This window comes from Drosophila erecta, unplaced genomic scaffold, assembly GCF_003286155.1.
Source record: "Drosophila erecta strain 14021-0224.00,06,07 unplaced genomic scaffold, DereRS2 tig00000092-arrow-pilon, whole genome shotgun sequence".
In the NCBI taxonomy this organism is placed as follows: domain Eukaryota; kingdom Metazoa; phylum Arthropoda; class Insecta; order Diptera; family Drosophilidae; genus Drosophila; species Drosophila erecta.
Window position 1 is genome coordinate 2,134,248 of NW_020825207.1, and position 24,252 is coordinate 2,158,499.

Sequence of the window (24,252 nt, forward strand, 5' to 3'; positions counted from 1 at the left end):
ATTAGTGAAGTGTGTGCTTATGGCAATGTATTTTACACAATAACAGAGAAGACCATACAAAATTCAGCATCCACGTTAGGTAAAATACGGATTACGGCAACAATATTGCGCATACGCCTAGTTGTACACATTTCCTATGCTTAATATCAGAACACCTCAAGTTGCAAAGCGTAACTAGTCAACTTACTTCCGGCTTCCTTGAGTTCATGACCCATCCACTCATCTTCTGAGTCATCTGGGTCCACAATTGTAATCTGCGACGCAGCTGGGGACACAACTATCAACAAATTGCCGATCGGTTTCACTTCATTTGCGGCACTAAATTGCAGCGTAACTCATTTTCTCCTCATGTAATCAATGCGCAAATTACATTTGGGCTAAAAGATTGACTCGAATGTGCAGAGGAAATGCCACAATCCGAGGAGGGTGCTGGAAGTCGTTCAATGTGCTGCGTCAATCAGGGAACTTCACTTGACCTCCATTTAAATCATTGACGAGAGGCAGCCCGCATCCGATGATGGCGTTTGTCGGTTCCACAGCTGCACTCAGAAAAATCACTCAGAAATACTTTAAAAATCGTATTCTCGAATATGCTTTACAGCCGTGTTGGGGATAAAGGACTATATTCCTTAGTAGGATCATGGTCATATATGAATTGGGGAATATTTGCAGACCTCGAGTTATTTCCTGAGTGTGTGAAGTGGAGCTGGGCAATCGGAAGATCCAGCAAGTGTCCCATGTCCAGTGCCACAAAGAGCGAGAGGAAACGCATTGCAAACGTAATCAAGTAATCAAAAGTCCAAATCACGGCTGTGACAGACCCAAATAATTTGCAATGCGGCTGGTGCCCAGAGGCGCCCGTGAAGGGCAGCGAGGGGGGCCCTGCGATCCGCATTGCGTGCCAGCCCCATGAGACGGACATGTTGAAGGGGCGCCGGGATCTGGTGCTCCGGACACATGCAAAGATGGCACTTAACGAAAGCAGTCAACCGACAAGTGATTGAAGTGAAACAAGCCGACGAACACTCAGCTGCTCATGGGCGCCGAGGGGTCAAAGGGGCGCAGGCGACTGCCGCCACAATCAAAGGTGGAGGAGCAGCTCACAGCCAGTGGATGCACATCCACACGGTGGTCACGTGGACTTACTTGTGCAACGACATTAGCAGACACGGATGAAGGAGTGGGCGGAAGTGGCTCATGACAAATGCCGAACTCCGACTTATTGAATGGGCCGATTTCTCTGGGACGACCATCGATGTAAAAAACATTTCAAAGCCCAGAGTTCAGACGGAAATGCAATGAACTTCTGACATTTTAAGTGCTGAAATGTTGGCAGGGGTATTTAAATCGAAAGGTTGAGAGACACAGTAATCACTGGCATACTTAAAGCACTGATATTACTGGCAAAAACTTATTTATTTTTAAGATCTTCAAGTGAATTACTACAGTAAACTACGACTACGTGGATCGATTATATCGGGTTCCATTGGTTCCACAGATTTCCCATCCAATTCATATCAATTTGTCAACTGCGACAAATAAACTATATGTACAGCGCCCCTGCAACCCCACCACCCAATGCAGTGACCCCCAATGACCTTGCCCACAGGATATGCCATGGAACTCTGAACTTGTAAGCAGATCGAGGCACGTAGACGGAGCTGAGCACACATGTGCACCCGAAATCAGGGGAGAAGGGTAACTTTGGATGGCTACTTCTGCGGCAGTCAGCAAAACTATTCCTCAACTCGTGCGGACAAAGCGCATGGAGGAGTGTGGAGCTTGGAGCTTGGAGCACGCAGCACGGAGCAGGATGAAGGACCAGACGCGGAGACATTTTTTATGGACGCCTTGGATTGGCGGACGTGACGTTGATTTGCTGGCAACGCCTTGGAGGTGACACCCACCCGGGTCCGACTCGGACCCAGACTGCAAGTCCTCAGGAGCAGACGTCATAAAATGTCGCAGGATTTGGCTAACAGAAAAATAAATTGCCAGCTGTCCTGGCCCAGTTCGATTGCAGCTGTCACGGCCATTTAGCTGTTTAGCGCCGCAAAATCTGGCCAAATCCTTGAGAGACCCACTCCGCCATCTAATTGCGAATGCAGCCAGCCAGCCAGCCAGCTGGGACTGCAGCTGGGTGGTGGCAAGGAACGTGAATCGCTTTGGATGCGCTGGCCACGCCATCGATTTGCGGCCAAAACGGCGGGGCACGTTCCACACGGATCGCATCGGTCTGAGTCGGGCAGTTTGGGTATAGCCAGTCAGTTGGCTTAGTATCACACCCGTGATATGCAAATTCATGACCGAGTCACTTTGGCCAGAATGCCGGGATCAGGCTGCTCACAAGCCACTTTAAAGCCAGCGAAACTCGCCCTTTTGGCCCTAATGCTCGACCTATTGGCACTGGCCGAATTCTGTCTTTTAAATTACCCTTTTTGGGTTCCTTCGCGCAGCCCTCAGGTGCTAATGAATTCATAATGGAAGCGGGCACTGCGACGGGCCATAAATTATGGACCGCTGCGATGGGGCTATATTTTTAAGGTAATGTCGAAAATAATGGAAAAAAGGCCAGCCAGAATATTTTGCCCGACGGCTGTTGTCAGTTGAGCGGGCGGAATGGAAATGTTATATAAATCTGAATTTGAGTTGGGATTTAAGAAGGAAGTGTGCTTTTCGCAAAAGTTTCACCTCTTAGTCACTACATTGTTGTTTGGAATTGGAATTTTCCAAATAGCGAGTTTCGAGTGCCTAATTTGCCTCTCTATTTCCCAAACAGTTTTGATTACGCTTTCTGCATATTTATTTGCGCTACTCATCCATGGAGAAATAGACGTTTGATTATCAATTTCAATTTGAGTTGCTAAGAAATTCATGTGCAGTGGCCTCAGCTCGACTTCAACGGAACTCGACTATTTGCTACAGTTGCCATGCCAATGTAAATGTCGGCTCGTTATGGATGTTTGCCTCCGGAATCTTTTATTAATTGAATAAGGAAAAATGCATTTTCCGACGGGGCCTAAATCAAATAAATGTTTGTTTGAGCGCGTACCGCAAAAACCAATTTGATTGGAATTAAAATTCGAAATAGAATAAACAAATGTCGGCGGAAAGGCATCGGCAACTCTTCTTCGGACCAACTTTCAGAGCATCTGCAGGCACAGATACACATCCCAATCCCGCCTGGGCAGATGCTGATGCCAAAGCTGATCCTTAGCTTGTGTTGTAACAAGTTAATTGAATTTGCACTCAGCCAAGCGTCATGCATTGGGGCATCATGAGCTTACGAGTGCACAGAGCGAAAATGCGGCGTTAAGTGCAACATTTTCTACAACTTTCTACAACTACAAAGATAGTGATTTAAGAGGCAAATGAGTTAAGCACATAAAGAGTTTTTAATTTATTAGTTTCAGCCATGTCAATATGTGAAATTGAGATAAACGATTTTGCCCAACTGCAGTTGAGCGAAACTTTTTCTCCAGGTGGAAAATGAGCTGGGAAAGCGGAGCTGGGCTGCCGATACAAGTTGCTTATTTTATGGCCAACTCTAATGGAGGACTCGATTCTGATTCCGGCTTCTACTTCGCTTGGCATTTGGCTTGCCGGAACCCCCCGCCTCAGCAGTGCGCCCCTCGTTTCGCCTGGATTTTTCCAATTTTGTGATTTGCACAGATTTCAACCTGACGTCCTGGGCCATCCTCTCGCTTCCGCCGGGTCCTTGGAGCTGGGTTAGTTTGTTGCCAATGCTGTGCGTCCGTGCTTATCCAGCAACATTGTCGAAGGTGAGACCCGGCTTCCAAGTGCATTAAGCGCATGTGAACGGGTGCCAAACAATGACGCCTCCAAAGCCACTCCCGCGGCCCGCCACTTTCTTCTTTCCCTGATCCCGGCAGACAAATGACTCACCAGCAGGATTCCGGAGGATTCAGGGACGTGGCACGGGGCGGCAAGTGTGTGCTTTTAGCAGATTAGTTTTCATCATCTTAACATTCCTAATTAATGAGGCCTTTGTCGCTCCTGCTCAGCTCCTCCTTAGGTGTTAAATCAAAGACCTTAGCCCGGCGTGCATGTCTGATGAGTAATGGGGAGCACGGGCAAAGTTCGTCCTTACTTTCCCGCTTTCTTCTACTTTCTTCCACTTTCTTGCAGATTCCCAGTAATGAGCAATGCAAATTTCCAGCAGCTTGTTAAATGCCTAACAATGGTGTAGTGTTCACTGGATGTTGCAAGTTGCCGCCTTCCTGTCAGCTACATTTTCTGCGCGAAACACACGCTTGCCACTCAGATATCAACGTTCAATTTGCATCTCGACATGGCACAAAATCACATTTCATAAATATCATTTCGCAACCAGCTAACACAATTCGGGATTCACAATTATTTTCGTTTGCCACTTTGATACTTTTTATTGAACCCGATGCGCAGTCATTAACACGCATCCGTGGCACTTAATTAGGCCTGGAAAATGGGAAATGTTTGCAGTAATTCAAATGGACATCAACACTTCACTTGATGAATGGCATTTCCTCATTTGTGTTTGATATTCGAGTGCTAATAGTGGTAATAATGGCGCATAATGAGTGCCGAGGCCAACAATGAGAGCCAACTTTTAGTTAAAAGTCAACGAATCCAAAACAGTGCGAATTGCAAAAACCCAAAGTTTGTAAAACTAATTTCCTCCAACTGATGGCTGAATTTCGGGTGATGTTGAGGGCGAGGGCGGATGTCTGAGGGGAAACGTCAAAATGTTTTTGACAAGTCCAATTTTGAAATTTTCAAATTTCGCTGTAATTAACTTTCTGGCAAAGGCAATTAGCGACCGCACACAAACTCATTTATATTGTGTTGCCGGATTACAAATATACATAGAAATATGGAATTAGCAATTTATATATATTGAAAGTTTCGCTGTCGCCATCCAATGCGGTTCACCCCATTTAGCACTCCGCTCACGAAGTCTAACAATATCGTAAATAATGGAGTCAATTGCATTTTGCATAATAATTACAGTGTAAATATGTTTACACGGGAGCGGTTCGCAGTCTTTCAAAGTCAATTAGGCATGGCCAACATATTAACCACCCATTATCCTTTATAAATAATTCTGCCAGTCTCCCAATAATAATTTATACAACTAATAAAATCCACTATGGTTTCTTTCCGACGTCGGGCGCCATCCCCCCGCCCACCTGATCCGCTCCTGGCCGGGCGCCAGTCCTCCTGAGTGGCTAAGTGGAGGGCCCGGATAACTGGGTAACTGGGGAGTGTGTTAGCAGCCAGCGAGTGAGTGATGAAGCGCGTCACGTCGACAGCAGAAACAGCGGGAGGAGCCCGAGGAGCAGGAGGAACTGGAGGAACTGGAGGAGCTGGAACAGCGGGATGGCCGCCAACGGGAGCCTCGTGGAGATGCCAATGGGAATGGCAGCCGCGGTTGGCTGACATTACACTTGTCAACGGGTATAATTGCGTTAACGCTGCTCTTTCCCCACTTACCAACAGAGATGGCAGCCGTAGAGGCAAAGGATAGCTAAGAATCTATTCATTCCTATTGTTTGATAAAAATGTATCTCCAATAGCAGCGATTCTTTTGGAAAAATTTGTATTTCTGGCCAAAATAATCGAATGAATTATCCAAATCTTGAAATCTTGACTCGTAGCACCAGCAGACCGCCCACAAATTATTTAAATCAACTTGGCAAATAAATTACAACATTTTGAATGTCAAGAATGTTAAAAGCTATTGGTATTAAGTATATTTAAAAAGGGTTGTCGAAAGCTCTTTGTAACTGCGCCCAAATTGAATCCCAATTTGCTTACCAAAAATCCGTTTTTTGGCCAAAACAACCGATAAAATGGTCGAAATCTTGAATGTTATACCTTGTTGAGCTCGTAATCGCATTTCCAATCGATTTGGACCCGAATTTGAAGATTTTTTTTTTTTTCGATTTTTTGCAAATTTTAATGATGTTACCCCTTACAAAAAATGCGAAAATTGACCAAAAATCAAAATTTGTAGAACTTGCAGGATTTTGATATGGGCCGTTAGTTTGGATCGTTAGCTGTGCGAAAAAGTCGTAACTTGAGGTTTGTGACACTTTTTGGCCGAGATATGAGGAAAAGTCTCCTATTCTTCGACCAAAAAATCAGTATTTTAGCCAAAACAAGCGATAAAATGGTCGAAATCATGAGTGTTGTACCTTTTTGAACTCGTAAACACATTTCCAATCGATTGGCATTCAAATTTAAATTTCTTATTTTTTTTCGATTTTTTGCACATTTTAATGATGTTACCCCTTACAAAAAATGCGAAAATTGACCAAAAATCGAATTTTGTAGAACTTGCAGGATTTTGATATGGGTCGTTAGTTTGGATCATTAGCTGTATAAAAAAGTCGTAACTTTCGGTTTGTGACACTTTTTGGCCGAGATATGAAGAAAAGTCTTCTATTCTTCGACCAAAAAATCAGTATTTTAGCCAAAACAAGCGATAAAATGGTCGAAATCATGAATGTTGTACCTTTTTGAACTCGTAAAAACATTCCCAATCGATTGGCATTCAAATTTAAATTTCTTATTTTTTTTCGATTTTTTGCAAAATTTAATGATGTTACCCCTTACAAAAAATGCGAAAATTGACCAAAAATCAAAATTTGTAGAACTTGCAGGATTTTGATATGGGCCGTTAGTTTGGATCGTTAGCTGTGCGAAAAAGTCGTAACTTGAGGTTTGTGACACTTTTTGGCCGAGATATGAAGAAAAGTCTCCTATTCTTCGACCAAAAAATCAGTGTTTTAGCCAAAACAATCGATATAATGGTCGAAATCATGAATGTTGTACCTTTTTGAACTCGTAAAAACATTCCCAATCGATTGGCATTCAAATTAAAATTTCTTATTTTTTTTCGATGTTTTGCAAATTTTAATGATGTTACCCCTTACAAAAAATGCGAAAATTGGCCAAAAATTTTTTTCTTGAAATTCAGCCAGAATTTGATACAAATTGTTAGTGTGGATAAGTAGCTGTGCAAAAAAGTTATTCTCTTCGGCGTGTGACTCTTTTTGGCCAAGTTAGGATGACCAAATGCCAAAATGAATGGTTGGGAATCGGCTGCAAAGTGAACGTTTCGATTGTTAGCTATCAATTGGTATTTGGGTATTTAACAAGTTACATTCTTGGCTTTTAAAACTGCCAACACTGTCTTTCAATGATAAATGCAAACTGCGATGAGTGCGACTGTTCCATGACTATGTCTATGACTACGGCAAATGCCGTTGACTAGGAGCACAATACACAATAATTGCCAAGTGACGGCAACTTGGGGGCGCATCAATAACGAGTGCTTGTCACCCGGTGAGCCCACCATCCGCCGCCACCACCCATCAATCCACATCCAGCCAGTGCACCTCGGATCCACTGGAACACCGCCGGGAGCGAAATCACACCCATTTGTCAGGGAAAAGAAGTCGGGCGGCAAACGGCCAAGTCCACGTCCACGGCGACGGCGGCGACGGCTAATTGCAGTTCATGCGAAAAACATCGTTAATCACTCATTGACAGTTTGTTATTTGTTAAACAAAGCTAATGACTTAATGGCATAAATGGTGTGGCAACTGCACCACGGCCCAAAGGATATCGAAAGTCGAACCCGGTCGGAGCAGCAGAATAAATGACACGACAGCTCAGCTCTGTTCTGTGTTCTGTGTTCTGTGTTCTGTGTTCCCTGTTCTCCGTGTTCCGTAGTTATGTAGATAAACAATAAGCTGACAAGCCGGGGCAAAATTAATTGTCCTGGACAGCTTGGGTGGGCGGAAGGACTGGAGGAGGGGCACGGCCTTATGGATGATCACGATATGCCCCTGGGGCGAAGCAACTAGTTAGAGGCAGCGAAGGAATCCCTCGTCCGCCGGGACATGTGGATTGCCAGCTAGAAACAAAAACTATGACTCTTGGGCATTCTGTAAACGAGTTGTTGAACTAAATTATTTAATAGCAGTGTACCTATATTTCCAAATAGACAAGTATTGCTACTCATACGGGTCATCCATATCCAACCGGCTGGACAAGGGTCTCTCGCGACCTCTTCTGTAGACCTGTCTTAACCTCCGATCTATTCGGTGTGGATCTTCCTCATCCTCCTCCTCCGGCACCGAAACATGGGTTTGAATAAGCGTTCTTCTGTTGCTAACCGCCACTCGGCGGGCGTACTCCATATTCCGCATGTGCATGACCACGGTGTCCGGCAGATGGACTACCTCCCGCCGGACAGGATGTTGCAGGAGCGGCACGGAGGGGGCGAGGGCGATCGTGCGGGAGGGGCACTGGGTGGCCAGGTTGCGCTGAAAGCGTCCCAAGGGCCTCGTGCGGATCTTATACTTGCAGCAGTTGTCGTGGAAGACCTTTGATTTCTGAGCTCTTGGACGAGGAGGACACTTCGAGTGGTTGTGGGTGCGTTTATTGCTTGGGAACCGCTTTACTTTAATTTTCTGAGGAGGATGGCCATTCGAGTGCACTTTGACTTTCTTTCTAGTCTTGTGGCCTTTGCGTCCCATTTACTCGCTGTGATAACAAACAATTTGGTTAACATAATCTGATGATTACTCTGATATTTTTGATTATTTCGTTTTCCAAAGCCTTTGCGATGAACCTAAAGAAAAACTCGCCAGCATCGTATTCCTTTGCAATCATAGTAGGTTTTTCCCACCACTGTCGGAAGTCTGGGTAGTTTCCCATTCCATAATTCATTCGTATTTATTTCATCGTAGGATTCAGATCTATTGGTAGAAAGTAAAAACAAAAATTCTAAAAATTTTAGTTCTATACAAATTTGGAGTGACTTATTTTTAAAACACTTTCGGAATATCACGAGTTTTCCACACACTGAAAATGAATTTTTGCTCGGTGCCCTACGAAGCTGATTACGGCATGTACGCCGATTCCAAGGTACACATAAGTGCTTTGGCCTTGTAGTTTTGGATGTTTCATGTTTCCCATGTTCCAGATGAAAAGCGTTCCTCAGTACCCCATAAGCATGGGTGCCAGTCCGGGTCAAGGGCAGTCCCTGGCCATGCAGCCCCTGAATCCACCGCAGATGAATCTGCAGATGCAGATGCCCATGTCCCAGTCGGGCGCTGCGTCGTACCCGATGCAGGGTATGCCGCTGGGCATGATGCAAGGAGGAAATCAGATGACGCCCATGTCCACGATGAGCACCCAGCTGCCGATTGGAGCGGTGACGCCCCTGAACAGCATGACCATGATGCCCATGATGGGCAATCCCATGGGCGCCATTGACGCGCCCGGGATCAATGCAGTGCTGCCCGACCTGCAGCCCATGAGTTCGATGGGTCAGATGCAGGCGCTGCAGCCGCTGCAGCAATACAATCCAACTGGATCCACCACCCAAATGCATCAGGGTCGCCTGGCGGGCGGCTGCAGTACTGGGATGGCTGCGCCCTGTCCGTCGTCGCCCACGAATCCTGGCAGCTGGAGCTCCAGTCCCAGCTCCAACCAAATGATGACCAATGCCAATATGTGGCAATACAGCCAGCCCATGCAGGGTCACCAGCCGCAGTACCAGCAGCTGCAGCACTTCCAGCAGCAGAACCAATCCCAGCCGCAGGTCAGCCGGATGAAGCCCTCCTACGACGCACCCATCTACCGGGATATGCGGAACGGCCTGAAGTAAGTACATCTCGCCCACGGGCTCGGCATCCTAATTCGATCCATAGCAATCCTTTTTAATGTCTGACCCGTAGCACGCCATCCATGCACGATTCTTCGAAGTACAGCAAAGGCAATCAATCATTCAATTGTGGTGAGTACTCAATGTTTTTATATAAATGGTTGTCCGCTCAAGGGAGCGTCCGCATAGACAAGTTCTAATTTAGTACTATGTCTTCCTTTCAGGAAAAGCGATCACCAAGGTCCCCCATTGGCGTTGACGAACCCTTGAGCCCATCATTAGTTGTTTTTGTACTTTTGCATGATTGGTGTCTCTTATTTGCACAATTTGTTCCAAGACTTCCCCTACGCAAGCAAACAGATACTCAAACCCACAAGAAACACAGACATGGTCGCCAGCATATTGGTGTGGAATAAATGGTTTATATGTTATGGCCGAAAAGGAATTATTCATTCGTAGTTTTTCGTCCAGCGACTTTAAGCGCCCTGATTTATGGCCATCAGACATCAAAATTGGCAACATGTTCGCGGCAAACGGAGTGGGGGGGCTCAGCGCAGGAAAATTGGACGAGGGAAAGCTGGAATGGCTATGAAAAATTTATGCTGACCGCATGATGAACGCATAAAAAGTGTTGCCAACTTATGGCCAAAATGCAATCCACAACCCAGTCGCTGTGCGGCGTATAAACAATGGCTTTATCGGGCAAAGGCATCAGTTGGTTGGCTTTCTCCCCTCCCTCCATTCCGTGCCCAAAATCCCCTTTCCTGCATCCCTCCAGAGTCGTTAGATTCTGGCCCAGCCGGGCCAAGGTGTGAATATTTTATGTGGCACTATTTTGATACCATAAATCTTTTAGTAGTTGATTCAGCAAAGTTCTGCGTGTTGCCGCATTTCGTTCTGTGGTTTCGGCTCAGTTTCTTCAGTTTCTGCATTTTGCATTTGTATTGCTGCCTTGCTTTTGATTGATTAACTGGGCTATTTAATTTAGATTGCATATGCGTTTCGGGCTGATAGCACTGGCCACCCTTTTCGCTCCAAATTTGCTTCCTCAAATACAAGAGGGCAATCATCTCGCCCATTGGGAGCAGAATGCGCAAATCCCATAAATTGCACATACCCGAAATTGTTTTTAGCTGAGCGGCAAGCAAGCTCTTAACATTTTTCAGAACGCATCATTAAAATTAAAAGAATGTAAAATGGTAAAAAAGGAAGCCACAAAAGCAGACAGCTGAATGGACGTTGAATGGACAATTTGAAAAGTTTTGGGCAAGGAAACTGCAGCCCAGGACAATGTGAGTGTTCCAACTTTGGGTGAGAAGTTTTACGTAGTGCGGGCAGAGCTGGGGGAGGATTGTCAAAAGTTTTCGGTGGAGCACTACATAGTTCTCCATGCGCTGCAGCTGCCCTCTGGATGCAGAATTTTATTCATGACGGAAGCAATACTCAAATTTCGTCTATTAATATCTGGGAAAAGGGTTTCTGGGGGCGCCGGAGGATTCCTGGCTCCAGCTGTCAGCCGGAGCTGGGACCAACTTCCAGGATCTCTGCGTATAGCAACATCTGTCCAAGTGCCAGTCCAACTGTCTGTTTGCCTAGCTGACACACACACATACCGTCTCTCCTCTAAACAAATGCGCATACAGATGTGGTCAGATGCGGTTGGTGGTGCGATGCACTCGAAACAATAACTGATGAGTTGTGATCTTCGCATTGAATTGCGAGAAAAACCTGCGCTAGCCAATCCATTCATTACACATGATTCCCCCATTCGCATCTAGGCATATTTGTTCATTTACCAAGATTTTTTTCCAGTGCCAGTTAGCCCGGTTGCCCATTGCTAACGTAACCTCAAATTGCATTCCTAATTCCTTTTCTACCCCATCTCATCCCAGTTCGCCGGGGGAGCACTTTCTGCAAAATGTGCAATTTCCGCCTGAAAGGCTGGATGGCTACAATCCATCCCCGAATTCCTGGAACTATTTTGCAAAACAGAAATTTATTACAGCCATTTTATTATTTTGCGGCTAACTTCATGTTAGCCCCAACATGCATGCGTCATATTATTGTCTGAAAGTGGAGCGGAACGGAAGTCATTCAGTCAACCAGTCAGTCAGTCAGTCAGTCATTCAGGTGAGGTGGCAGAAACACTTTTCCTCCGAAGAAACCAGGCGCTAAAATATTCTGGCCACTTACACAGCGCAAATGTTTTGTTTCGAATCGGTGAGTGAAACGAGAGCTGCCGGCTTTTTGTTTTGCAAATGAATAATTAAAAGTAGATGAGCTTTAGCTTTACTGAACTATGTAAACTTGGTTGTTTATCGATGCAATTACCTAGATGATTCTGAAATGCCTGTGCATTTCAGTTTATATCGCAGCACTTCGCGGAAGCCACGAAAGCTGGGCTTTCAAGTTTGAAAGGTGCATAAAACTATGCTATAAATCAGGGTTCATTCGGCATATCAGCCACAAATGCTACTAGAATCTTGGGATTATATTATTTGAGATTCATTCACTTATCCGCAGCTTACCGACATTCAGAACACTTAAAATCGCTCTAAAATACTTAAGCTGCTGTTTGTCAATTACCATTTACACTGCCAGCTTGTTGGTTTGATGTCGAGAAATGTTGTGTTTTAACCCCAGCAAAGGCAAACTTGTGGCATCTACAATGAACATGAATTTTAACTTGTCGTTTGTTGCATTTGTCAACTGCTGTTGTTTTTGCAGCCAGTTCCTGTGGCTCCTGTCCATGTGCCACTCCTCGCTATTGACAGAGATCCGAGGGCTAAACTCATTCGCACTCGGACGGAAATGTTTGAGTCCCCGGTGTTCGTTTGTCCGTCTCTTTCTTCCCCCAGCCGGCCATCTCTTTCATCGCCGTTCAATGCGTCTCTTTCGCACGCTGCAGCTCAGTGGACAAAGTTCGTGTGCCTTGTTTTAGAATTTGCAGTCTGCTCTTCAGATTGTTCGCCCCAAACCGGCTGCCTGTTCTATGTGGGCCAAACTTTTTGAAACTGTGCCAACTTTTGGCTTGTTTTTGCCTGATAACTTCATCATCGTCGACGTCCTCTCGTCATTCTCATTCTCATTCCCATTCCCATTCGAGTAGAACCAGGAAAAAAATAGTGCAAAAAAGCCAGCTCACAAAGAAAATGAAAACTCGTTGGCCAAATGTTTTGTCATGATTTTCCCCCTCCACATGGCCTGCTCCTCCCTCGTTTGGGCTCTGCCTCATGGACTCCTGTCTCTCTGTCAATGAAAAATCTGCAAGTTGACTGGGCATGCACATCACTTGGCCAGATTATTGAACATTCAAGTCGGAGCGATTGAATGCCAGCTCAAAACTGGTTTTAATATGTTGCTAGACATTCAGTAAAACCAGACATGAATAAACGCTATCTGTTGTGGACTTAATATTTTATATTTCATTTACCAGTTGCATCGAAACTATTCACGTAATAAAATTTGCTTTGTAGTGCATAAATTGCGAGAGAGCCATAAACTTTGTTCGAATCGGAGAAATTCGAGATATGAAAGTTCATCCATGGACCATTTTCCACCTGAGCTAATGGCTCTTTGTTTTTGCACATTTTGTAGCTTTGAGTAATTAAATTTATGGATGCATGAAATGGCAACCTGTTCGAACTGCTCCGCCCTCTCCAAACGTCTGACTTTTTCGGCCATGTCCATAAATGTCCGGCCGCAGTTCGGACTGTCCATTTGGGCCACATCCATTCCACGTCCAATGAGCGGCTTATGTGCGCCCGATGCTGCTTTGCTGGCTATTAATTTCGAGTGGTTCGGTTCACTTTCGGGCCCATGTGTACACATGTTTGGCTTGTAAAAATGTCATGTTAATTTGTGGATTGTGCGACCGAAATGGAGCACCGAATGAGAGCCAAACTCGGGCGAAGGCATGCAAATAAATGTCTCGCACCAGCCACCCACTCACGGGCAGATGCACCTGGAGAAAAGCCCAGCGATTCTATGCATATATGTATTCCCAAAAATGTTTGCACACCTTTAGGAGCAGTAAACTACTTCAACTTCAGGTGTTTATAGTCACAATGGGTTTCTTAACTTGTATTTGGCATTTTAAATTTGTTTTAGATCAGCATGCCAGCATTCTTTCCTGTGTATTTCGGCCTCACACAGATACTCTCACTCGCACACAGACACACCCGCCCACGCACCGCAAAGGAGCGAAAGAGACGGGAATCACGGCTTTGGAGACGGGCTTTTTGTAGATTTATGAGTGAATCTGATAAGTGCTGCCAATAAATTTTCGGACAACAATTTACAATGTTCAGTCCATGTTCTTTTCCCTACGTTTTCCATGGGGGAATCGACTGAAGCTGGGATTGCCTTGGGTAGCGTATTTTCGTTTATTTTATAGCATTACTGGTCGAAAGGAGGCGGAATGAAGATGCCGGAGTGCCGAGTATCAAAAAATAGGTAATAATAATATTAGTCAGGCTTGAAAAGTGATATCAAAGGTACTTCAATTGGTAAGGAAAAAAACGCCCAAAAAGCTAAACATCTATTTCAATTTATTTTAGTGATTAAAATGTTTTTCTGGAGCAGTATAGATATATTTCAATAAGGTTTTTCCACTTGCATACTTGAAGAGTATTCTATGGCTAACCTCATGTCCACCATTTATTTGTAATCCATCCAATTACTATATTTCTCGAGGACTTATCACAAAGTTGCTGCAGCTCGCCAAATGAACAAGTGCCCATACATTGCGCATACGTACGTATACGTAATGTAATCACAAGCACTGCCACACTCGCACTTACACTCACACACCCAGGAGCATCAACAAAACCCAACAATGGCAACAAAACCACAGAGAAATCAGTGAATTATACAACATTTAAGCAAACACAGAGTGCCAGCGCTCGCTGGCTCGTTCGAGAATGCATAGAAACCCAGCAGAATTAAGTTAAGGCGCTTCCGACATCCTTTCAGGATCCTCCTCCGGCCCCTAGAAAACACAATGGAGCTAGTGCCACGGCGAACAGCACAAGTTGGCCAAAAACTTTGCACACTGCCAGCTGAACGGGTTCAGGCCTACACTGACAAAAACAGTACACTGATGAGCCAATCAGTGATGTTCGAAACTATACGAGCCTATTCAGCATTTCGGAAATTGCTTCCCTCAATTTCAACTGTAAAGTCTTTCTTTTTGGAGAATATGCTTTTCTGTATCAGTTTTGAGTGTATTAAATATCCATCGAATTGATCTTGATTTCTTTGTCTGTATGGTGACTGAAAGAAACCATCGCAGCAGAAGTGAAATAAAGTTGAATGTAAGCAAACAAGTTGAACCAACAAACCAAGTCTCTAATTGTATTTGTGTGCGTGCGTGTGTGTGGGTGGGTGGTGGCGGTACGGGGGCGTGGCAGTGTGTTTTATGCGGCAAACCGGAACGCACCACTTTGGTGCTACAAAATATGAAGAAGCCAAATCAGCGGGAGAGCTGACGAGGAGACCGGAGCCAGTCCGAGTCCAACAAGACGTGAAATGCAACTTTTTCGGCACAGCGCTCGAGCACAAAAGCCTGGACAAAAACACACTCGCACACTCGCACACTCGCAGCCAACAGGACACAACAACACAACAAGGAAGCCAACAGAAAGCCGTGCAAATGCACAAAAGCCAAACAAGAATGCCAAGCGAAAGGAGTCCTGCGCAAGGAGCCTTCGCATTCCGCATATCCTCGCCTTCAAGCACCCTCCATTCGAGGCGGAGTTTTGCGGCACGTTGAGGTGAAGCACTCCGGGATCGCAGCCTAAGCCCCGCCAGCTGCGCCCGAATCCGGATGTCGTCCGTCGAGGCACAAAACAGAAGGAACGAATAAGCCACGAGCCAGAGGACAGGAAACTCGGGAGCGCAAGGGGCGCCATTAAGATACATTTTAGGGGAATCCGATGGTTGCGATTTTCAGATAGTTTATCCACATCTTTAAACTAGAATTATTAACAGCTGTTAATTAACTAGTTTACAAACACATCTGTTGTGTAATACTCCCTAGGAAGGGAATCAAATGTAGATAATCACAGCCTTATCCACGCGTGTTAGCCAAAGGCGACATATACCTCTGCCAGGACAAAGGACAAAGTACAGCAATCCGGAAATATGGCAACGAAAATGGAACAATCGAAGTGAAAGGCACTTGGGGAGTGGCAAATGGGAAACAGGATGCAGAGAAAGAAGCTGCGACATGAGTACATTTGTTTATGTGGAGCCCGAAAAGATGGAGCAACCACATGCACAGCCACAGTCTGCTCCTCCTCCGCCTCCGCCTCCGCCTGCTCCTCCTCTCCATCCCAGAGGACTCCTTCGGCTGGCAAGCGTTGAAATGGAACAAATGAACTAAGTCGAGAATTGCCAACTGCACACTTGAGTCGCACAACGAAGTAAGCCCCACAAAAGGAGCAGCCCGAACAAATGATTTCACAAGAAAAGTTAAACTTGTAAATTCAAATTTCACATTTGTCTGGAATTCGCAATTACACTTTGGCAACAACAATGAAATATGTCCTGGGTTGGCACATCGCTACACCTGCCCAAAAATCGCCGGATTTGGTCTCAGGTTCGGGCTGGCCCCCAACATTGCCCCTCTAATCCACCTCCCAGCCCAATCTTCACGGCTCATTGTTCGGGCTGGCAAATGGAGCATGGTTGTGGTGGAGCAAACGGGGAGCGGGGTAAATGGGGAGCGCCCGGTTGCCTCCTAAAGCATATTGTAATAATCCAAATGAAATTAAATGTACCGTAAACATTTCGAATTGCGATTGCTTCAAGGATCTGGCATTCCGCAGCAGCAACATTGAGTTGACCGACTAAAAGATACCCCCTACCTATTAATTCGACGAAATATCAACTGATAATGTGCAATACTTTAAGATGTTGTACAATGCGAATATTGTTATAGGCCTTATTCAATATTTTATTAGTATGCCAGAGCTAGACTAAAGCCGGGTACGGAAAGTGAAGTAACTACTAGTCCATACCCTGTACAGCCACGAACAATGTCAGGTGCACGCGGTGCTCCCACGGGTGAGCCAATAAAAATGTCGGTAATTGCAGATGCGAAGCATGGCCAGAATCCGGATTGGGAATGGCAGAATAGAATGTGGGGATAGCCCATCCCCGAGAGGGGTCCACACTAGCTGGTTGGATGTGGAATGCAAGTGGTGCAATTATGAGGCGGTTTCTTTCAAAACACTTTGAGATCTACATAGCTGGGTACAATTTTGCAGATTGTCTCGACCATATTTAAATTGAAATGCTAAATGAATTTGTTATATACCAGGAGCTTACGCTGTTAATGATATTATGCTGAGCTGGGGCTGACAATTTACTGATAATTTATTTGAAATTCCTCAGTAAACTGCCATCAAATTAGCCTGCAACAACCCGCCATCATCATCATCACTCGCAAACATGGCAAATTACCACCCACAGCCACGTAAATCACCATAACCATATTTCAATCGCTAGCCAGCGATCCGAATCCCCCAGCGATTTGTGCAACTATTCAATTGGCCCGACTGGATGGCAAAGAGGCATTAAATTAGCGAAATCGGCCAGGTAAAAATAAAGAAAACGATCGACTTAAGTAAAAGCCGGCCGCCAAATTGCACATTTTACAAGTTTACGAACCACTAAGCGGAGCCAGCAGGATCGCCTTTTCTCGAATTTATTTCTAAAACAACTCTATCGCGATCACCTGGCGACGCTGTGCGGCCCATAAAGCCAGCGATTTATTGGCCAAGTCGGCAACAATTTGACAAGCAAATTGCTATAATTTCTGGACATTGCCAGTGGGGGGAGTCCCCCGATCGCCGATTCCTCCCAAGAATGCTGTGTGGACATGAGCAGTGCTTTTTTCGCGCTTTTATCTGCGCAAAATTTATGCTGGCGATAAAGCCCCAACGACTACTGGACTGGAACCTCTTCTTTTCTCTGGAGGAAGAGCCCGGGCAGGAGGAATCACGTGGCCCAAGGCTGGCATCTAATTGCATGGCCATTCGGATGGATCGGCGCTGTCCGTTGAATTGCCATAATTTCGCTGGCCTTACGAGCTGCCAGGGAATCTGAATCTCCTCCACAGTTCTTGAGCGACCACACATATGTACATCAGAATCAGAAAAGTCGAGTGCCACTCTGTGCGCAAAAGTTTTCGGCGATCACTTGGACTATTAAATCGCAATTAAACGCGTGACGTGTGGTCCCCAGGGTGCATAAATCCCAGGCAGATCCCAAAGAAAATACAGAAATGGCAATCATCATTAAAAATGCAAAAGGCATAAAATTGGCCAGAAAGCCCAGAAATATAAATGATTTCCTTGGGCCTCATCAGAGGCGGCGATAAGGAAATGTTCTCCTTTTCCTTCGAGTCGTAAAATATCCAGCGAAAACTCTGCCGACAGCGTCATAAAAATTAAAAGAAAATCACAATCTTGGTTTGTTTCTGTCGCCTTTGTTTGCCGTTTCCTTAAATTTAATATCATCTCATACTGTCCAACAAAATAAGCCACTTTGAAAAGTAAGCAGGACAGAATTTCGGACTAATTGTTGCTCAGTGCGTGCATTTGGGAATTACGACAGTTGGGCTTTTGATGGCACTTAGAAAGCCGTTAATCCTAATTTTATGCATCCAGTCTGTTGGCCTGGCCAAGCCAATTTAATGGCTCACTTCCCATGGCTCATAATAATGTTGGTTCCTTGCTGATTCATAAATTTGCGTTAGGCGGGGAGAAAAGGAAATACAAATGGGTGCGAGCTGGGATCATTCACAGGTCCCCAAAGCAACAAATTAATGGGCTGGGACCAGCCGGATGGTCAAGATTCTTTGTTAAAATTGACGGAACAAGCTAAATGTGTCAGAGTCAACTATCAACTGTCAACTATAATTTAAAATAACGTTTTGATTTCTGCGGAGCATTTTTTATCACTGATTTCCAAAGTCGATTTAATCAAAAATCGATTACTGCCTTATCGATAGTTGGATGCCGCTATCAAAGCACTTACCTACACTGAAGAGCGCCAAAAAAGTTGTGGAGTGAAAACAATAGTTGCAAATTGTTATTGATATGTACGGAAATAATACGCTAAATAAAAACCACACGATTAAATTCATCACAGTGAGTTGTATTCATATTGAGGACAGGAAGAAATGACTTAAACGATATATCCCATTAGTTGAAAATCAACAATTGCCTAGGCTGCGATGAAGTGGAAATAAACTTCTCGAAAGCGGACAATGTGCACATGATCATCTACAGTTTGGTCAAGGATCTGCCGGAGGATCTACCGGCCATAACTCCGGTGGCCCAGGCCATCCTACTCCTCTGCTCCCTCACTTATCCGGATGCAGAAAGTCTGGAGACGATTCCGCAGCTGAAAATCGGCAAGGGCAATGTCTCCATGACCTTCGAAATGCATCCCGTGCATAAAGAAGGGGCCACGGAGCAAGCTCAGGAGCCGGAGCCGGATAGCGACCTGGATGACGGCCCCTCCACCTCGAGGCAGGCCATGGAGCGACTGGAGCAGCGCGCAGAGCGCAGGGCCAATGAGGCGACTTTTAGCAACCTGTATTCCAAAGTCACCCACGTGACCGTAGAGCGCAGATTCGATACATACTTCTCCCTGGACACCGTTTCCTATCAGATTGATGGCGGCTCCCGCCAAACGTGCCTCCTCCAGGAGTTCCACGCCATGTTCTTTGTGCGGCCCCAGCACTCGATCAATCTCCTGAGGCAGCTGCATGAGAAGTGCTCCGGCAACTGGCTAAAGGTCATCCAAAGCGACGGCGACGGTGACGCCTTCAGAAAGTTCAGGTAGGTCGAGCCACTCTGAAAGTATTCCCATTTATTGAGTACTAACCAACACTTACTGCAGAGATCCCGACAGCCCCTTCGAGACCTTTGTGAAGCTGTTCGATTCTAACCCAATCCAAACAAACGATGTGATCTGCAAGTTGGTCAAAACCTGCCTGCACGTCAATGAGGCAGTGCGTCTGACGGAGCGGGAATTTATACTGGAGGTCTTCAACCAGGTGCGCCACATTTTCGAGTACATCACGGCTCAGGAGTACACCGTATGGTTCCTGGTCCCTTGCCTAAATGACAACGGACAGCAGAGTGACGCGGTAAGCACATCTAACAGCTAGTTTTCCTAGTTTTAATAACTAGTTTTCCTCTATTCACCAGTCCCTCGAAGACTTTGATTTGACCAAAGTGCGAACCTCCATTCGACCAGCCGGCGACACCACCAACATTTGGTGGGATCATACTGATCACAACATCAAGGATATTCTATTGGTGGCCTTTCAATTGGACCTGGCCACCCATGTCAATCAGTCGGTGCTCGTTATTAGCCATTTGGAAACGGTTTGTACACGAAACAATACATTTAGTACCCAAGTCAAAGGATCTGTCTCGTTTATGTAAACAGCTCGCGGAGTTCTCCACCATGCAATATGTGACGGCCTTCTTTATGAACGACTTCTACGCCAAGAAAGACACGGATACCGTAAGTTACCTACCTCACAGATAATTAGCACAGCTAAATGAATACATGGTATAATTTGCCTCAGAAATGGATCTGCCACCGCTACTTGGAGCGCATCGTTGATGTGGCCTTGTTCCTGGGCGTAATCGTCATCATCGAGTACCCCAGTGCGTTCACTCTATTGCAGGAGGGTCGCCACTTGATCAAGTGCTTCCAGAAGGAAATCCCGGAATCCTCGGGCACCTTGCATTGGGAAATATTCGAAGATGTGGTTAAGGAAACCGAGTCCGACCTCGAGTTTCTCAAGGAGGCCGTGAGCAGAGACCAGCAGAACATGTAGTCTTCACATGAATGCACTAGGTGAGTCATATTATTCCCAAACATGGCACATATACATACCAACTGACTTGCGTGCAATTCCAGCTTCGCCTCGAACAAATTTCATTTATCTGCCGTCTGCGGCTTTCACACGCAAATATTTCCATGCTCATTTTCTAATTACGCCAGCGCTCACGGTCCGACTTCACTGCGGCTGAAAAACCATTCTTTAGCTCCATTTCAATTAGGGTTTTGCCGGCTGTCAGCTCGAGTGCCACTGGTGGCGCAGTCGAGGGTCCTTGCACCACCATCTGCAGCACCACCGACCCACAAACTGCAACTACAATGGCTGTCAGACGAGAAGCACGCGTCATTTGCCGGCGAAATGCATTTGCGCTAACCAAGACCATTTTTAGCCAAAATCACCCGGTGACCCAGTTGGAAAGCCAAGAGCCCGAAGATACATCCTGATGGAATGCTGACTGACTGACTGACTGACGGACGGACTGACTTGAGTGATTGGCGGTTGTTGGGGCAATTATTTCGGACGCTGAAGGGGACATCATCCTCTTGCAAACACAATCTTTAGTTATACATTCTCTATATTCTTTAAAATAGTGGGCGAGGCGAAGATTTTTCCACCTAAAGTATTAGTCTATTACACGGAAGTTGTTTTATAATTATGAAATCCGTTTATATTAATTTTGCGTTACTTAGAAATAAAGAGATGTTAAATGAAACTAAGTGCACCCCACATTTTCGAATAGATTGAGTAATTATTTGGGATCTGTGGGCTGTATTTCCAGCAGGTATGTAAATGCAATTTGTAATTTATTAACAAATGTCTGGCCGCAGGCTCACAATGTCGAGGCATCTGTTCGCCTACCCAGGTCTTAAGTGATGGAAAAAAGCATTAGACAGGTTTTGGCGGCGTTGCGTGCCACATTTCGCACCTCGCCGGCTGCCATCAAAGTGCACCTGACCCCAAAAGATGTACATGAACATTGCGAAATAAACAAATGCAGCCTTTGGCAGTGTGAGCTTAGTTGCAATCCGAAAGTTTGTGGCTTTAGGTTACTTTGTAGTTGGGCGTTTTCTGCTCCGGCAACCGGAAAATGCACCCAAAATTGCAAGAGGAGCATTTTTGTTCATGAACTGCAAACTAGTTTCTGATGGATGTTATCGAGACATACGGTGTATTATTTATTAGTATATATTACAAATTGATCAAAGCGACCAAAAAATTGTTTTATGGTCGCATGAGGGTCAGGACTTGAGGCATTGTCACAGGTAAAACCGCCTAATGATGTGGAGTGGATCTACCGTCTACTACTACTACTACTACTTTTTCACAACCAGGGCTGAATAGCCCACACTGACGCACCACTCGAGGAGTGACAGTGGATCACAGAGCCGCCTCCTGCGCCTGCTCCTCCTCCAGCTCCTGCTCCAGCTCCTCCTCCAGCTCCTGCTTCTCCTCCAGCTCCTGCTTCTCCTCCAGCTTCTGCTTCTCCTGCTCCTTCTCGAGCTCCTGTTGCTGGTGATTTCGTATACAGCTGGGTGATGCGCACATTCGAAAGTTTGGGGAGCCTACTGCGGAACTTGGGCTTTTCGCAGTTTTCGTAATGCAGTTTGTAGCACCAACCGCAGACCTGGCTCTCGATTATGAGCTCATCCTTCCTCCGCTTGGCAAAGTGCACCATGTACTCATTCGGATCGTCGACCTCGTGGTTAAAGGCGGTGCAGAAGCGTGACCTGAAGGTCGGCCTTCCGGAATGATTGGCCATCTGCCACGGATAAATCATATATTCCAATTTTCGGTGCCTTAAATGCGCTACTTACTTAATGTTCTTCACTATTGTGGAAAAGAGTAAGACCGTGGCTCGATTAATCACTTATACCAGATATCAAAACTCTAAATTTTAACATTGTTAACACTAAAGCACAATGTTCCGCTACTTTAAGTATTTCCGTATACGCATAGTGAATTTAAATGTAATTTGCATCTACATATATCATTTGAAGAGCGACAATTGAATGGGTTAGATAAAGGAAAACTATACTTAATAATAAGGTATATATAATAAGGTATAAGGTAGGGTAATCCGCCCTCAAATAATAATATGTTTCTGCCCATCTCTGCGTTCGAAACCATTAGTTGCCCGCGAAATCTTGGCTGAAAACCATCGACATGGCAAACGGATCTGTTTCCAGTATCTTCGGCGACTTTTTGACCCAATCCCTAACCCACGACCCACTCACTGACCGCTGGCAGCTGCTAAAAGCGCCAGCGAGTATTAAAAACTCGTTTCGACTAAATATTTAAACAGTTTATTATGCCGGAGCCCCGATGCCAAAGCTTGCCACACATGTGGGCGTGGCAGTGCAGCCCGCCGCCACTCACTTGCCACCCACCATGTAAAATGGCGCGTGCATTGCGCCAAAAGGAAATTCAAATTTGAATTAATTATGATGCCACGCCTGGCTGCAGGTCCCCGTGTCCTCGTTCCCGTGTCCTGCCAGATATTGCAATTTGTTGCTGTTTTTGCCACTGCTGTCGCTGTGGTTCTGCGGGTCCCCTGCTCTCAGTTCCCTGCTCCCAGTTCCATGCTCCATGCTCCGTGATCCCTTGCACATGGTTGGGGCATTTGTTGCATTTACCAAACAACAAATAATAGCACTTACCGCCCCTCGGGCCGCGTATTTGTGTGTGTGTGTGTGCGGGGGCTGTTATTTAATTTTTTGTTTAACAAAATGCAAACAACATAAGCAGCTTGACGGTGGTTTAAGGTCTCTGGCCGCGTGAAGTGAAATGTTTTGGAAAATTTGGCCAGCAAACAAGAGCTCAACCCCGAGTGGCCTTTAAATTAAATGTTAGTATTCAGCGGAAATTGGGCCGACTTTCACTACTTTGGGCCAGCGAAGATTGTTTCCAGTGCAGTATGATGCTATGAATGTTTTAAAGCCATTACCCCTTAAATATATTACCCGATGGTGATTCGTTGTGCCAGCCATTTTCCACGCATTGGCGCCTTAAACAAAAACTCCACTTTCGGTGGAGATGCGCGCCCCAAAGTCATTAACATTTAACCAATGAAGGCACCGAGGTGGGCGAAACAGGTGAAATCAGCCATTCAATGCCTCAACCAGCAATCGATGCCACAAAAACAGCCAGGAAGAGCAACAATCGCTGGCGCCAAAAAAGAGAGAAGCGGAATATCAAATTGCAACGCAAAAGTGCAGGCCTTAATGCCACAAACGGTGAATCACGCTCTATCAGATACCCTGTAATAGCCTACCAGTAGCAAATATTGCATACGAGTGCACATAGTCTTTGATATTTTGACTAGATTTCATTAATTTTCCGTTTTCCCGCTCTATATATTCGAAGTCTTCACAAAGAGGGTATGAGATAGTGTTGACAAAAGCGGCGTAAGCGCGAGTTTGGTTCCTGCATTTGCGTTTAATTACGGAATAATCCAAAGCGATTGTGGAACAGCAAAATCGATATGGAGTGGTAAGGGTGGATGGGCGGTAGTTCCGGGCGACTGTGGCCATCCGTGTCATTCCCAATGATCCAGCAGCGGACAGGCCGTTGACGTTGCTAACCCAATTAAACTGTCGCCCGACTGAGCAGATAGCATCCTTGCCCCCATGGAGTCCATGCTCCTCGGCCACCCCCACTGCATTGGCGCCGGCACCACATCGACCGAGTAGCAACTGTT

General features: G+C 45.6%; 4 protein-coding genes across 5 annotated transcripts; 2 read left to right on the forward strand and 2 right to left on the reverse strand.

Moving 5' to 3' along the window:
* Window positions 1-7,979: 7,979 nt before the first annotated feature.
* LOC6547692 lies at window positions 7,980-8,632 on the reverse strand. Its single transcript, XM_001976336.3, has one exon. The coding sequence runs from the start codon at window positions 8,547-8,549 to the stop codon at window positions 8,025-8,027; it is 525 nt and encodes a 174-aa protein (XP_001976372.1). The 5' UTR covers window positions 8,550-8,632; the 3' UTR covers window positions 7,980-8,024.
* Window positions 8,633-8,733: 101 nt separating this feature from the next.
* Window positions 8,734-10,130, forward strand: LOC6547691 (mediator of RNA polymerase II transcription subunit 15). 2 transcript variants are annotated; one of them, XM_001976335.3, is made up of 4 exons: window positions 8,734-8,940; window positions 8,999-9,681; window positions 9,756-9,814; window positions 9,907-10,130. In XM_001976335.3, exons 1-4 carry the CDS (start codon window positions 8,884-8,886, stop codon window positions 9,939-9,941), a joined length of 834 nt encoding a protein of 277 aa, XP_001976371.1. In that variant the 5' UTR covers window positions 8,734-8,883; the 3' UTR covers window positions 9,942-10,130. The 2 variants fall into 2 exon arrangements, with proteins under 2 accessions (XP_001976371.1, XP_026836259.1); XM_026980458.1 differs by lacking the exon at window positions 9,907-10,130 and having other exon boundaries at window positions 9,729-9,796.
* A 6,907-nt stretch (window positions 10,131-17,037) lies between these two features.
* On the forward strand, window positions 17,038-21,191 carry LOC6547690 (protein ORD). The gene is made up of 7 exons (XM_001976334.3): window positions 17,038-18,840; window positions 18,899-19,536; window positions 19,598-19,847; window positions 19,909-20,088; window positions 20,153-20,230; window positions 20,295-20,569; window positions 20,633-21,191. Exons 1-6 carry the CDS (start codon window positions 18,790-18,792, stop codon window positions 20,547-20,549), a joined length of 1,452 nt encoding a protein of 483 aa, XP_001976370.1. The 5' UTR covers window positions 17,038-18,789; the 3' UTR covers window positions 20,550-20,569; window positions 20,633-21,191.
* LOC6547689 lies at window positions 20,704-22,406 on the reverse strand. Its single transcript, XM_026980135.1, has 3 exons — window positions 22,370-22,406; window positions 22,026-22,314; window positions 20,704-20,861 (listed from the first exon to the last, which is right to left on the reverse strand). Exons 2-3 carry the CDS (start codon window positions 22,312-22,314, stop codon window positions 20,704-20,706), a joined length of 447 nt encoding a protein of 148 aa, XP_026835936.1. The 5' UTR covers window positions 22,370-22,406.
* Between the last annotated feature and the right edge of the window lie 1,846 nt (window positions 22,407-24,252).

Coding starts and splice junctions, on each gene's coding strand:
- LOC6547689 (XM_026980135.1), bottom strand. CDS start 22,314: ATGGCCAATCATTCCGGAAGGCCGACCTTCAGGTCACGCTTCTGCACC. Junction 20,862..22,025: donor AGCAGGAGAAGCAGAAGCTG/GAGGAGAAGCAG, acceptor TTGTAGTTGCAG/TTTGTGGGTCGGTGGTGCTG.
- LOC6547690 (XM_001976334.3), top strand. CDS start 18,790: ATGTACGGAAATAATACGCTAAATAAAAACCACACGATTAAATTCATC. Junction 19,537..19,597: donor GACGCCTTCAGAAAGTTCAG/GTAGGTCGAGCC, acceptor CACTTACTGCAG/AGATCCCGACAGCCCCTTCG. Junction 19,848..19,908: donor ACGGACAGCAGAGTGACGCG/GTAAGCACATCT, acceptor TCTATTCACCAG/TCCCTCGAAGACTTTGATTT.
- LOC6547691 (XM_001976335.3), top strand. CDS start 8,884: ATGAATTTTTGCTCGGTGCCCTACGAAGCTGATTACGGCATGTACGCC. Junction 9,682..9,755: donor GATATGCGGAACGGCCTGAA/GTAAGTACATCT, acceptor TCTGACCCGTAG/CACGCCATCCATGCACGATT. Junction 9,815..9,906: donor CAATCAATCATTCAATTGTG/GTGAGTACTCAA, acceptor TCTTCCTTTCAG/GAAAAGCGATCACCAAGGTC.
- LOC6547692 (XM_001976336.3), bottom strand. CDS start 8,549: ATGGGACGCAAAGGCCACAAGACTAGAAAGAAAGTCAAAGTGCACTCG.